The sequence below is a fragment of the Schistocerca cancellata genome, chromosome 6, assembly GCF_023864275.1.
Source record: "Schistocerca cancellata isolate TAMUIC-IGC-003103 chromosome 6, iqSchCanc2.1, whole genome shotgun sequence".
NCBI classification, from domain to species: Eukaryota; Metazoa; Arthropoda; class Insecta; order Orthoptera; family Acrididae; genus Schistocerca; species Schistocerca cancellata.
Window position 1 is genome coordinate 242,166,948 of NC_064631.1, and position 14,057 is coordinate 242,181,004.

The following is a 14,057-nucleotide window of genomic DNA, read 5'->3' on the forward strand; positions in this document are numbered from 1 at the left end:
AATAATAATTTTTGTGTAGAAAAACTAAATGTGTTTAATAAAAAATGAAAATAAATAAATTTATTATTATAATGTTGTTCTACCAAGAACCGACGGAAGATTCTGTTAATATAAATGTGTTTATATTAAAATTTGAAATATCTCACAGAATTAACATCTTGATAAATAATTTAATCATTTGGTACATGTGAAGTTCTAATGTAATATTGTCACTAGATGAAGAGAGAAAAAAAACACACAAAAAGTTCAAAGCTATGGGTATTGGACTAGAAAATGAACACAAATCCCTATCAAGAGCATGCTGAAGAGTGATTACATTTTAGCTTCAAAATTTGCAGTGCATGAACACACTAAAAACAAGCCCAACATTGTTCTACCTCACGCTACAGTCAGAAACAAGAGAATCTCCTAAGGAGAGGGGGGGGGGGGGGGGGGGGGGAGAGAGAGAGAGAGAGAGAGAGAGAGAGAGAGAGAGAGAGAGAGAGAGAGAGAGAGAGAGAGAGAGATCACCATGAGAAAACATTCAATAAACTTTTGATATACTCACCATCTTTGACTTTAAATTTTCTAGCTTTTGTTCATATTCTTCACGAATTTCTGCCAGTTTTATCTGCATTTCCTTCTGGAACTGGTTGTTCAACTTTATATTAAGTTTCTTCTGTTCCAGGACTTCATTTTCTTTCTCAGAAAGCTTTGCTTTTGTAGCAGAATGTTCTGATTTTAATGCTGCATAGCCTGTACTAAGATGGTGAGTGTAATTCTCTCCCCTTATCTTAAAATTCTGCTCCATTTCTTTCAGTTTGTCTTCTAGCTTAGAGTTCAAAGTTGAAAGTGCTGCATTCTCCTTCCGCAGTATCTCATTTTCATTACTTACTTCCATTAGCTGTTTCTGAAATTCTGATTTTTCACTCTCGCTTACACTCAAAGACAACTTGACAGACAAGAGCTCTTCATTAAGTTGTTGAGTTTTAACTTTGTACACTGAGAGTGTCTTTTCCAAGTCTTCCTTTCGTGCTGCAGTATCGAAACAATGCTGCTTATCTATCTCATCATGATGGGAATTCTTTGGTTCAAGTGAGTCTTCTGGGTTCCAGCCATCATCTTCAGAAGATAGATCACGGCCACTGCAAAGGCTTGTCTTAGGGTTTAATACATTAAGACTGCTACTGCTAGTTAGACTGTCTGGTTTCACATCAAATGTTTCATTACATTTTGTTTCCAAGAACCTACAGCTCTCTAGAACTAATTCCATCTGAGACAACATACCACAAATTCGACTTTCTATAGACTTTAATGTTAATTCAGTCAACGTTATGAAATCAAAGGAATCTGTGGAACTAGATTCTTCACATTTATCACTAAGAGCATTATCCATAGAAGACAAATCAGTGACACAGCCTGGTGCATCTTCAGATGTTTTCATAAATTTCATCTTGCTTATTTTTTTAAAAATAATTTCATACTGATCAACATTTTTCTTAGTTTGATCCAGGCACATATGCAAAGCACTCAGAGCTTCCTTAGTCAAGGTATAAAATTCCTTCTCAACACATGATAATTTTGCTTCATTTTCCAATTTTGATGCTCTAATGTTATCTGTCAATGACAGAGCAGATATTTTTTTGCCATATGTAGCTTCAACAATATTCAGACACCTTCCGGCATCAGTCAGTTTTTGTGATAACTGATGTTTAGCTACAAAAACTTTCTCAAAAATCACATCAGCTTCAAGCTTCCTAGATATCAGCTTCCAACATACTTCTCCCAGTTTCAAGGATGATGATCGTGCCTCTGCTAAACATTCCTTCATTTGCTTATTCTGGCTGATTAGTTCTTTTACTTCATCTTTCAAACTCAAGTTCTTGGCAAGAAGTGGCTGGATTTGAGCATTTAATGTTTCTATCTCAATTTTTTGTTTATTACTACTCTCTAACAATAAACAATTTTCTTTCTCCAATGTGGTAACAGTATCTGATAACTGTTTTACTTCCATATCCAACTTCTTACTTATTTCTTCTTTTATTTTGTAGGCTTGCACCTCACTGTGAAGGGAAGTATTATCTGCCATGAGTGTATGATTCTGTTTAGCTATAACTTCATTTAGTTTTTTCATTTCATTATTATCTGCCTGAAATTTAATTATTTCATTTTGAAGAAATTTGTACTTTGAACAAATAGAAAGTACAAATTCATAGAACACATTAAGTGTGGCGTTAAATAATTTTAAATTTTTCATGTTGTTTGACTCTGTAATGATGGTACAGTCATTGCCACCAGTGGAATTGCAGTCAGACTTTGTCAATTTGTCATCAATGTCACCTATATCTTGAACATTTATTGCAAACAATTTGTCAAAGGTTTCTTCCTGCAATGATCCATATTCAGCTAACTTTTCACGGACATCAACAAAATTACTTACAACATGTTTAAATTCAGATAAAACTTGGTGTAACTCATTTTGGAAAATATTTAGAGTTCCTGAAGTTTTTTGAACATTGTTTTCCAATGCTTGAATTTCCTCCTGTGCCTGACAGAGGTCTAATTTGAAACTGTCTCTCTCCTGTGTGACTCTTGTTAGTTCTTTGTTGAATGAAGCCTGTATTTCAACAACTTTATTATGTGCCTTTGTGATGTTTTCTTGAGTTTCCTTTAGAATCTTTGATTTTTCCTCAAGTAATTCTATGTTGTTCTGTTTTTCCTTATTAAGTTCAATTTCCACAGTCTCAAATTTCTTTGTGAGATGCTGCTTATGCTTATCAAGGTTTGTGATCTGCGACTCGAGTGACAGAGTTTTACTCGACAGTTGTTCTATTTCTTGTTCTAAAATTTGATTCTTCTGCTGATAAACCTCATTTTGGATTTTGCTATTGTTTTTCAGATTCACAAGATCGATATTAGCTCTCTCAAGTTGTGACCGTAATTCACTTTTCTGCTCTTCTAAGCCCAGTAACCTGTTTTCTGCCATCTTTGCATTTTCAAGAAGGGTATTATTATCGAATTTCAGCTGTTTCTCTTGTAATGATAACTCCTGATTAATTGCTTTTAGCTCCAGGATCTCTGCTCTCAAAGAATTAGCAGCTTCATTTAGTTCTTTCACAACAGCCTTTTCAGTTTCCAGTTTTCTAAATGAAGAATCTCGCTCTTCCTCCAGCACATGCACCCTACACTGAATTTCTGTCAGTTTCAAAGTAAGTGTTTCATTTTGTGTTTCGTAATTCTTGCACTGAACTGACAGATCATCTTTTAGCTTTTCTAGCTCTCCAATTTGATGATTTGAAGTTTTTAAATCGGTTTCAAGTTTCAACACTGATGACTTGGACACATTCAATTCATGAGAAAGTGCCATTCTTTCTGCTTGCTCATCTGAAAGCCTCTTTTTAACTTCATTCATTTCATTCATAAGTAATTCATTTTCACTTGTCAGATGGCATTTATCTGTCACAGCATTATCTAAAGACAATCTGAGCTTTTCTGCTGTCCTTAAAGATTCATCAAGTTCCTCCGTTAGAGCTTTAAGTTTTTGCTTATCAGCTTGATGTTGTTTTAAAATTTCATCCCTCTCTTCACATTTGCTGTGTAATAGAGCATCTATTTCCACTACTCGTTCATTCAGACCACACTTCTCTTTTTCCAGCAAACTATTCTGTAGAGATAAACATTCTATTTCCTTTTGAAGTGAATCTAATTTTGCTTTTACTTGCTGCAGTTCTTCTTGCAGATCACCTTGTAGAGCAATCTAAAAAAGAAACGGATTTATTAGTCACTTCACAAACTGATGTTCTACTTTTTAGTTCACAGGGTGGCTACTTAAAAAATCAATAATCTGTATGCACTAATATTCAAACACTAACATGCTTTGAAATATTAAATATTTTAAAATTTGTGATAACAAAACTCGACAAAATTTAAATTTCAATGTTAGGTTAAAAACACAGAATTCCCTGATATTTTACAACATTCCTGAAATTTCCCAAGATTTCCTTGATTTTTCTATGTATAATGTAATTACCTGAGAATTCCAGGTTTTCCAGAAGAATCCCCACCCTGTTATAGCATACAAAAATCAGATGTACCATTACTGTTGAAAGGAAACCAAACAAAAATACAATACCTTTTCTTCAAGTTGTATCCTTAATTTCTTGTTTTCCTCTATTTGCTCATGGAGCTGCAGATCAACTACAGTTTGTCCAAGGTTTTCAGCACTATCTGTAAAAAAAAAAAAAAAAAAAAAAAAAAAAAAAAAAAAAAAAAAAAAAAAAAAAAAGAAAAAATATATATATATATATATATATATATATATATATATATATATATATATATATATATTACAACTTTTTCCTTATTCTCCAGTTTGAATTTGTGTGTTACACAATATATGATGAAATTTGAAATAGCTTACTTTTTGTAAGTTATCTGCAAAACAAATATTATCTAGTTTGCACAAGGAATCTGGCTCCAGTCTTAAACCAATAAGGTCAATCTTATACCATGTAGCTACAAATAGCTGGACCTATTTGATAATGTCAGTATAGAAACAAGGATTAATGATCGTGATGTCACTACAACAACTATGATTATGAAAGTTAATAAATCAGTCAAGAAAGATAGGAGAGTGCTTCTGCTAGATAGAGAAGATAAGCAGTTATTAGCATCTCGGACAGTGAATTGCCATCACTTAGTTCCAGTAAGAATGCTGTAGAGGAATTATGGGCAAAGTTTAAGCAGATTGTAAATCGTGGTCTGGAGAGATGTGTCTCATGGATCAAGGTTGGAAAAGACCCACCACGGTTTAATAATGAAATTCGGCAGATGCTGAGCAGGCAGAGGCTGTTGCACTCTCAGTTCAAAAGGGAAAACACAAATGACAGGTGAAGGTTAGAAGAGATTCATGTGTTTGTGGAAAGACCTATGCGCAAAGCATGTAACAACTACCACCGTCACACTTCAGCAAACCATCTGGCAGAGAACCCAAGAAAATTCTTACATAAAATCGCTAAACAGGTCTAAGGCTTCCATTCAGTCCCTTGTCGGCCAGTCTGGTCAAAACCAAAACCAAAGTTTTAAATTTCAGATCCAAGGAAACGTCCCCACAGAAGAATCATACAAATATACCATTATTTGACCACTGGACAGATTCCCGTATGGATGACAGTAATAAGCACACCTGGCTTAGAGAGACAGCTGACAGATTTGAAAGCAAATGAAACATCGCGTCCGGATGGAATCGTAGTTCGATTTTACAAAGAGTACTCTACGGCATTGTCCCTTTACCTAGCTTGCATTTACCATGACTCTCTCACCCAGCACAAAGCCCTAAGTGACTGGAGAAAAGTGCAAGTGATTCCAGTATATAAGAAGAGTAAAGGAATGGACTCGCAAAATTAGACTAATATCCCTAACTTATGTTTGGTGCAGAATCCCTGAACATATTCTCAGTTCCAATAGAATAAACTTTCTTGAGACTGAGAAGCTTATGTCCACGGATCAGCATGGTTTTAGAATGCACTGTGTGTGCAAAACTCAGATTACCCTTTTCTCAAACGATATACTGAGAACTATGGATGAAAGGCAACAGGCAGATTCCATATTTGTGGACTTCCAGAAAGCATTTGACATGGTGCTGCCCCACCGCATGCTGTTAACGAAGGTACGATCATATGGATTACGCTTACAGATATGTGAGTGGCTTGAGGACTTCTTGAATAATAGAACCCAGTACGTTGTCCTCAACGGTGGGTGTTCATCAGAGACAAAGGTATCGTCACGAGTGCCCCAGGGAAGTGTGATAGGACTGCTGCTGTTCTCTGTATACGTAAATGATTTGATGGACAGGGTGGGCAGCAATCTGCGGTTGTTTGCTGATGTCTTCATGTATGCTGAGGTTTCCAAGTTGAGTGACCGCAGGAAGATGCAAGACGACTTGGACAAGATTTTCAGTTGGTATGATGAATGGCAGCTAGCCCTAAATGTGAAAAAATGTAAGTAAATGCGCTTGAGTAGGAAGATCAAGCTTTTAATGTTTGGATACAGTATTACTAGTGTCCTGTCTGACACAGTAGAGTCATTTAAATATTTGCGCATAACACTGTAAAGCAATATGAGGTGGAACGAGCTTGTGAGAACTGTGGAAGGGAAGATGGAGGGTCGACTGATTTATTGGGAGAATTTGAGGAAAGAGTGGTTCACCTATAAAGGAGACAGTACATAGGACACTGGTGCGACCTATTATTGAATACTGCTCGAATGTTTGGGACCCATACCAGGTCAGATTAAAGGAAGACATCGAAACAATTCAGAGGCTGCCAGATTTGTTACTGGTAGGTTCGAACAATGCTTAAGTGTTATGGAGATGCTTCAGGAAGTCAAATGGGAATACCTCGAGAGAAAGCAACATTCTTTTCAAGAAACACTGTTGAAAAAATTTAGAGAACTGGCATTTGAAGCTAACTGCCAAACGATCTACTGTCACCAACATACACTGCCTTTAACAACCACAAAGATAAGATATGAGAAATTAGTGCTCTTATAAAGACGTATAGACAGTCACTTTTCCCTCTCTCTGTTTTCAAGTGGAACAGGAAAGGAAATGACAAGTAGTGGTACAGGGCACCTTCTGCCACGCACCGTATTGTAGCTTGTGGAGTAGCTAAGTAGATGTCAATATAAATATCTGAATTGGTAAAAGTGGAATTTTAAGCTGGGTTTTGCCATCATATTCTAGCCTTTTTGTAACAAATATAAGTTCCCTTTTGTGTAACGTCAAACTGAAGTGATACTTGCTGATAATGAAATGTCTGTAAAGTGATGACAGCAGCAAGAGAATTATGTGCTAACAGGGATCAGTCTGAAGTTAAAAATATTGCTTTTAACCATGTGAAGGCACACATGTGAAAGCTTAAAAATTAGTCTCAATGCATCTAGATCCTTGCCTTTTGCATACCCAACAAAGTTCATACCAATTAAGGCCTCACATGTGAATTTATTGTATTAGCAACAGTAAGACTGTGTGTAAGTTGCCTTTCTTACAAGAAGTCAATCCTGTGGAATTAGTCTGAGACCCCAAGAGATGCCTGAAATGGAATGAGGATGAAAAAACTTAATTATGATTAGAATGTAAGTAGTGGTATAATGAACCTTACCAGTAGGATTATTTGCCTAAACTACTAATTTCAAAATAGTACCCTGTGTTCAAGCTACAACTGTGCAACTCAGAGTGTTTGTAATGTAAAATGCTACACCACCATGTCAAATTTAATTTACAATTCAAAAACTACATGGAACTGGCTGTTCCAGCTAGCACACCCACAAACGAGCCAGGCACAGGTGAACAGTGGTGTGCCAACATCTGATGAGCAGGTAGTCAGGCAGCCAGGGAGTATCCTTGCGATCCTATTGTACTGGCAGAGTGATTGTCGGAAGGGGTGGCAAATTGCCTAGCACATGTGAAAAATTCATGGAATTGGGCTGCCTGGTGGGTAGCTTATAACAACTATGCTATGCCGCAAGCAAGCAGCATTGTAACAGTCTGATAGAGTCCCCAAAGTGCCACGATACGTGGGAAGGCAGTGCACAAGGAAATATAAACAAACTTTTCAACAAACCAATGTAGTGGTAATAAATTTTTGCAGAAAAATCACAGAACTTACATCAGCGCACTCCAAAATCAATTGGATATGTAATTTTTCTAAATTGGTTCAGACTCTGTATTTCACTGCTCCACATTTGAACTCCACTTTTCTACTGATGTCAGAGACTATGGTTGTAATGAAAGTACAGCATTTGGAATCTGGTGACCGGACTTACAACCCGAAACAAAGTTTCACTACTGGAAGAGTGGTGAAGAACAGCATTAAAGAATAATAAGGATGACAAATGAAAAAAGAAATGCAAACAGCAGCAATTGCAACAAACTGTGACAGGAAACTGCTGATATCTTATTGGTTGTATTGTACGAAGTGATGCAGCTACAAAGAAGATGCAAACCTTAACAAGGGGATAATTAACTCTTAGAAGAGCTGCAATAATGAATGGTAATTCTTTGTGTATATCAAGGTTTACGTAATGGAAAAACTGTAAGGATGCAGTGAAATGGTGATACTTAAACAGGGTGTATACGTGGACAAGGAAAAAAAATTCCCGGATTTTTCCCGGTTAAACAAACGCTGTCTCCTGGATTTCCTGGTTAAAAATACACTTTCTCCGGGGTGAAAACACACTTTTACCATGTTAAGTGACAGTATATTTTCCCTCGAAATTTATCAATCATTTGAATGGTTATGGTTTTATACACAGACATAGAATTTCCTGGCAATTTAGGAAACGAAACTCAAGGAAAAAATACACGTTTTGGAAATATCTTTGATGAGCAGCAACATGTACGCTGCGTATTTTCGTATTATGAAAGTATATATTGGAATTCCACCAAACACTGCATGTTACTTTGCGAATAATTGAAATTGAGATTGCGATGCACTTTTGTAAGCCAGTCATAGCTCATGTCACATGATCTCGCCAGCCGATGACAGCGGATATGCAGAGCATAGGGCACCTGATGTAGTCAGCCAACAGCAACATCACTGTTAAGTAGCATGAACACACAAACAGGTAAAGTTAATAGTTTAAATTAATATCATAGTGTTGCTAAAAGAAAAGCAAAGCTTTCACATGTAATTGTGATCTCTTAAAATTAATAACCTGCAAGAGAAGCTAAGCTTTCGCATACAATCTTGATCTTTTCTGTGCAGGTTACACTTTAAGATATATTACACAAATGTGCCAGTAAAATTTTTAATAATGACATAAATGTCTGATCTTCAGAGTTCGAAATTCTTCTACAGGGCTCGTCATCAAAGAGTTGATTTTTAAATGAGTCAAATGCTCTGTGACTTAAGAAATTCATGGTACAGTCTCGCAAGTAGTTCAACTTACGTAAAAGGATATTTACTTTGAAGGTAACGCTTTTCAAACTACCATTCGCAATATTTTCCTGCGACTTGTTAGAAACAGGTTCATTTCAGCAGTTGCCAGAGAGCACAGATAACAGGCGACAGCACGCTTGCGCAGCTACAGTTACGTAGGAAGCCCATATGTACGTACGTGTAAAACATTGAAACATCATACATTATGTCATAAAAGAAACAAGACATCAGAGGTTACTCCAATAGCATCAGAATTTTGTGAACCATATTAAAATGTGCACATTTAAAGTGCATACTTAAAGTGCACATTCTTATGTCCATTCCCAATGAAGCAGAACTCAACCTGATATTAAGCTTTTCAGTGAGGTTTTCGGGATGTAAATTTTCCTGGAGCACCAGTACTGTATTATAACATGTCTGGTTCTTCATTATGGCATAATGCCATACGTTCTAGAAGATGAAAACGTGCACCTGAAATGCAGCGGACAGTTGAAACTAGCCAGTACTGTGGAATTAACCATTTCGTTTCAAATACATTGACTGCCTCTGTGGAAAGGGTTAATAAAAGTCAAATTTCTTTAGCAAACAGACAAAAATAATCTGCAAGGCGATTAATGCTTGACTGTCAGAAAGGTGGATATAAAATAAAATCTGAAACTAATAACATATTTTAACCCTCCATAATTATGTGAATGTATTTTAATTCACTTGATAGCTCCCGGCCACTGATGTCCGTTTTGTTTTCATTTGACGTGAGAGTAAACGAAGGGGAAACAGCAAAATCACTAAACGTAAACACGGATCACCTGGAGAGAAATATGTTCATCTTATAGCACGCACATCTTTCTGAAAAGTCTGAAACATAAACCATATGTGTTCGAGTTAAGTGTGCCAAAGTGCAGTGCCACGCCTCTTCATACAGCATTCTTCTATCACACGTCACTGTATTTCGCTCTGTGGAATCAAAACGTGTATATTTTGTAATGGATGCCATCAAACTATATTCAGGACAGTGGAAATTGAAATGTCTGTGGTGCGTCTACTGCTCCCAGTCGACCGGTTTGACAGCCTGCCCCTCTTTTTTAAAAAAAAAAAACAAACAAACAAACTCGCAATTAATAGAGGATGGGATTATTTGTAATTGGGAGAACAAGAACTCTTCAGAAAATTTGCCCTCTTTATTGCCTATTAGCTAATAACTTGCTATTTTGTGTGACATAAAATTAAATATAGGATACATAAAACCAATGAAGACAAGGGACAAGCGAGAAAGTATACATTTGTTCAGTCCTTAGCTCTTAGCATTTTTTTCTCGCTAATCTTACTACAGCTTTACATGGTGTGCTTTCCTTTCTGCGAAAGAATCTGTTACCTCATCGAAGTTCCTCAAACGTTTTGCTACATGAAAAATCGAAATGTCGTTATCTAAAACTGAAAATGCTGTTAATAGAAATAATACCCAAGACTGGTGTGGTTTCTCGATCTGATTACGTCTACTTTGTCACTGTCTGCTAGATAAAACGAAATAAGCCTTTCTAATATTGCAGCAATTTTGTAACACACAACAAGACTGTTTTGGCAAGAATGGTCACTTTTATAACACAACAGAATATAATTCCCAAAGTACCAATATCAAATGCCTATAAGGCCTACTACAAGCAAAAAGTAATAGGAAATAGTTTCACATTTCATTCATACACACCAGTTTCTCAAGCATGTAATCGAATAGTATTACGAATTTTTTATATAAATTTGGAATCGTCTTATTCTTCCATAATGTGTGTTATGTCCCTGTTTCTTCTCCTTCCTCGTTCTAACAATCTTGTCATCATCAATTCTGTAGCTATTCCTGCCATTGTCAAAATTTTTTCGCCTATTAACTTCACCAACCCTACCAGAATCACTGGTTTAGTTATCCCGCGATTATTCTCCAGTTAGGTGTTGTTACATGTTCGTACAACACGTTTTCCGCATTACTTCCAGAATAGAACTTAAGCGGCTGCTAGCCGGGGATTGTACAACTGTTCCTTACTAGTGTAGCGATTTGGACTAAAATTTTCTGTCAAAATTTCATTTTACTGGATACACCAAGAAGATAGTACGTAATCTTTCCCACTTGTTATTCCTGTCAGTCATTTATTTCCATTCTGGTAGTCTGAATTTATGGATTTCGCTAATAATTAGAACAACACTGATCATTCGCAAACCCAATCAACCACATAATCAGACAGCGATTGGCATTCACCCGTTCGGCTTTACTCCACTCAGCTCGTATAGCCCTGCCCCCATTTGTCTGTGGAAAGTTTCTCTCTAGATGTGATGAGGATTCTCCTGACAGAGACATCACGTACACTATACACGCATTCAAACATCAACTTATGATTCATTCAGAAATCAATTAAAATGTGTTCAATAACCAACAGGGATGCGTTTCAAAATCATATGAATAATTGATAGACTAACATGCGCTGGATGCTAGGAGTTCTGTGAAACAAGTCTTTTTTTCTCAAGAATATGTATTTGGCCCCTCCTTTTCCCGGTAACATCTAGATGCTTGCTGGGACTGCTTGCACAGCCAACAGCCACACGGCTGTAGCCCGAAGTGGGAGAATCTACTACTCAAACGCAACTAAACTGCGCATGCGCATGAGCCCGCTCGTAACTGCTAAAACCAATCTAATGTAAACAGTTGTGACTTCACACTCTTCGGAGGCAATTTGTTGTTATGAAGCATTGCATTGTCTTCCTAAAGCCTTTGACACATTTTGCTGTTGGCAGATGCTTGCATGAGAACTGTGTGTCGTCGTCGTATATGGCGCATTTCCTTTGCAATTTAAGTTATTTTCGTTTTTTTCTCTTGTTTATGTTTCATTGTTGAAGTGTTATTCTGCAGTAGCGCCATACAGTAAGCTCCTTAGAGTATCGGTTCATACCAGTCGAAATTACAAAAATTTAACAGAAAACTAAAACAATGAAAAATTCCTATAATTATAAAAAATTCTCGGGTTTTTCCCGGTTTTCTCCCAGATGAAAAAATTCCCAGGTTTTTCCCGGATCTCCCAGTTGTCCCGGGTCGTATACACCCTATTGAAGGGCAGAAATGATATGGAATTTGTTCCACGTTCAGGATTTATGGAAGAAATCGAGACTAAACACATATGGGTAGCCCAAACACAAGCTGAATGAATCAGGTGGAAATGTTGAGACACTGATGTCCAAGAGTGACTGAATGGATGCTATAAGGCCTTCTGGGAAGAACTGCAAAATAAGATGCTGCAGCAATACAAAGCATAGGAAGGGGAGGAAGACGGAGGAGGGGGAGGGGGACAAGGTTTTGTTTTGTTTTGTTTTAGGGTGCAAAAAAACAACAGGGGTCATACGCGCCCAAGTCAAAACTATAGAACAGGAACAGAGAGAGGAATTAAATAGCTATACATCAGTCCCAATGGACAAAATAGGAGATAGTTACAAACAGGCATACGGAAAAAGGGCTGAAAAAGCACCATACAGAAATGGAGGTCCAAAACTAAAAATTAAATAGCCTTCGCCATATTGCTTTGGCAGATAAAAAGTAAAACGCGGTCGACAGCCTATGTATCATTCGCTAAAACAGCTAATAAATCAGACGGCAATCCCAAGTTGGAATGTAAATTGTTAAAAAAGGGGCATTCAGTAGGAAGTGGTGGACAGTTAAAATTTGGGCGCAATGTGTACAAAGAGGTGGGGTAGCGCCACTTAGCAAATGATGATGGCTAAAAAGGCAGTGCCCAATATGCAGCCGAGTTAAATTAATCTTCTCTCGGTGGGAGGGCCAAGAGAAGATCGTCCAAGGCACTGGGAGAGGCTTAATAACCCAAAGCTTATTCCCATGAAGGAAGGACCACTGGCGATGCCAAAGGGACACCACCGCCTGACAGATGCCAATGCAGAAATCATCAGAGTACTCGCAGGCTGAGGTACGAGGACTGCAGCCTTGGCAGCACCAGCAGTCTTGTTTCCTCGCAGATCGACATGAGCAGGGACCCACAGAAACATGACACTGGCTCCACGAAGAGTGAGCAAGTGACAGTTTTCATGGACCCGCTGCACTAAGGGATAACGAGCGTACAGCGCTCATAGACTTTGGAGGGCACTGAGTGAGTCTGAGCAGAGGACACAATTGGATAGGCTGTGTTGCTGGACGTACTCTCTGGCCTAATACAAGGCAAAGAACTCGGCTGTAAATACTGATGAGTGTGCCAAAAGCCAATATCTAAAGACACAAGTGCCAGTGACGAAGGTACACCTGACCCCATGGTCAGTCTGAAAGCCATCATTGTAGACAAAGGTACCATTGCGAAGTTCCACGCGAAGGTCGTGAAACTGGAGACAATAGACCGAGGCTGGAGTAGTGTCCTTAGGAAGTGAATGAAGGCCAAGGTTAACATGGGTCGCTTCACGAAGCCAAGGTGGTGAATGGTTCACACCCACTGGGAAAGTTGCAGGTAGTGTGAAGTTAAGCCGTGGTAGTAAGTGGCGAAAGTGGAGGTAACAGAGAAGAGGGCTGAGCACCATACTGACAATCAAAGGAATCATCAAACAAGGAGGCGTAGGATGGGTGGCCACGCATGGCAAACAAACGGCATGCATACCTGCTGAGGAGAAAGTCACTGCAGCAGAACAGTGGTAGTTCAGCAGCTTCAGCATACAGACTCTCAACCAGGTTGGTGTAAAAAGTGCCCATGGCCAAACGGATGCCATGATGGGGGACAGTGTTGAGACGGCGTAAAAGGGATGGGCGTGCAGGTGCATAAACAAAGCAACCATAGTAGAGTTTCGAATGGATAAGGAATCAGTACAAACAGAGGAGAGTGGTTCCCCAGGAAGTATCAGTGAGGACACACAGGAGATTGAGGGACGGCATACAGCAAGGTGACAGGTAAGACACATGGGAGGACCAAGAGCGTTTCCTATCGAGCATGAGCCCCAGGAAAGTCGTAGTTTCAACAACTGTCAACGAAAAGAGAGCTGGAGATGCCCAACGGGAGACAGGCCATTATAGGGTTAATGGCGATAGTAGGATGGAACCCTGAGGTACACTATTTTCCTGGATAAAGGTGTCTGACAAGGCAGAACAAACAAACAAACACACACACACAC

The 14,057-nt window shown here is 38.2% G+C and overlaps 1 protein-coding gene across 3 annotated transcripts in view; it reads right to left on the minus strand.

The window, feature by feature from the left end:
* Positions 1-14,057, minus strand: part of LOC126190960 (myosin-11-like) — a 216,523-nt gene that overhangs the window by 119,889 nt on the left and 82,577 nt on the right. For all 3 annotated transcript variants that reach the window (XM_049931622.1, XM_049931621.1, XM_049931623.1), the window contains exons 9-10: positions 4,112-4,206; positions 548-3,736 (exon numbers count right to left, since the gene is read on the minus strand). In XM_049931622.1, coding sequence (XP_049787579.1) covers positions 548-3,736; positions 4,112-4,206 — 3,284 coding nt within the window. The remainder of the gene's footprint in view (positions 1-547; positions 3,737-4,111; positions 4,207-14,057) is intronic.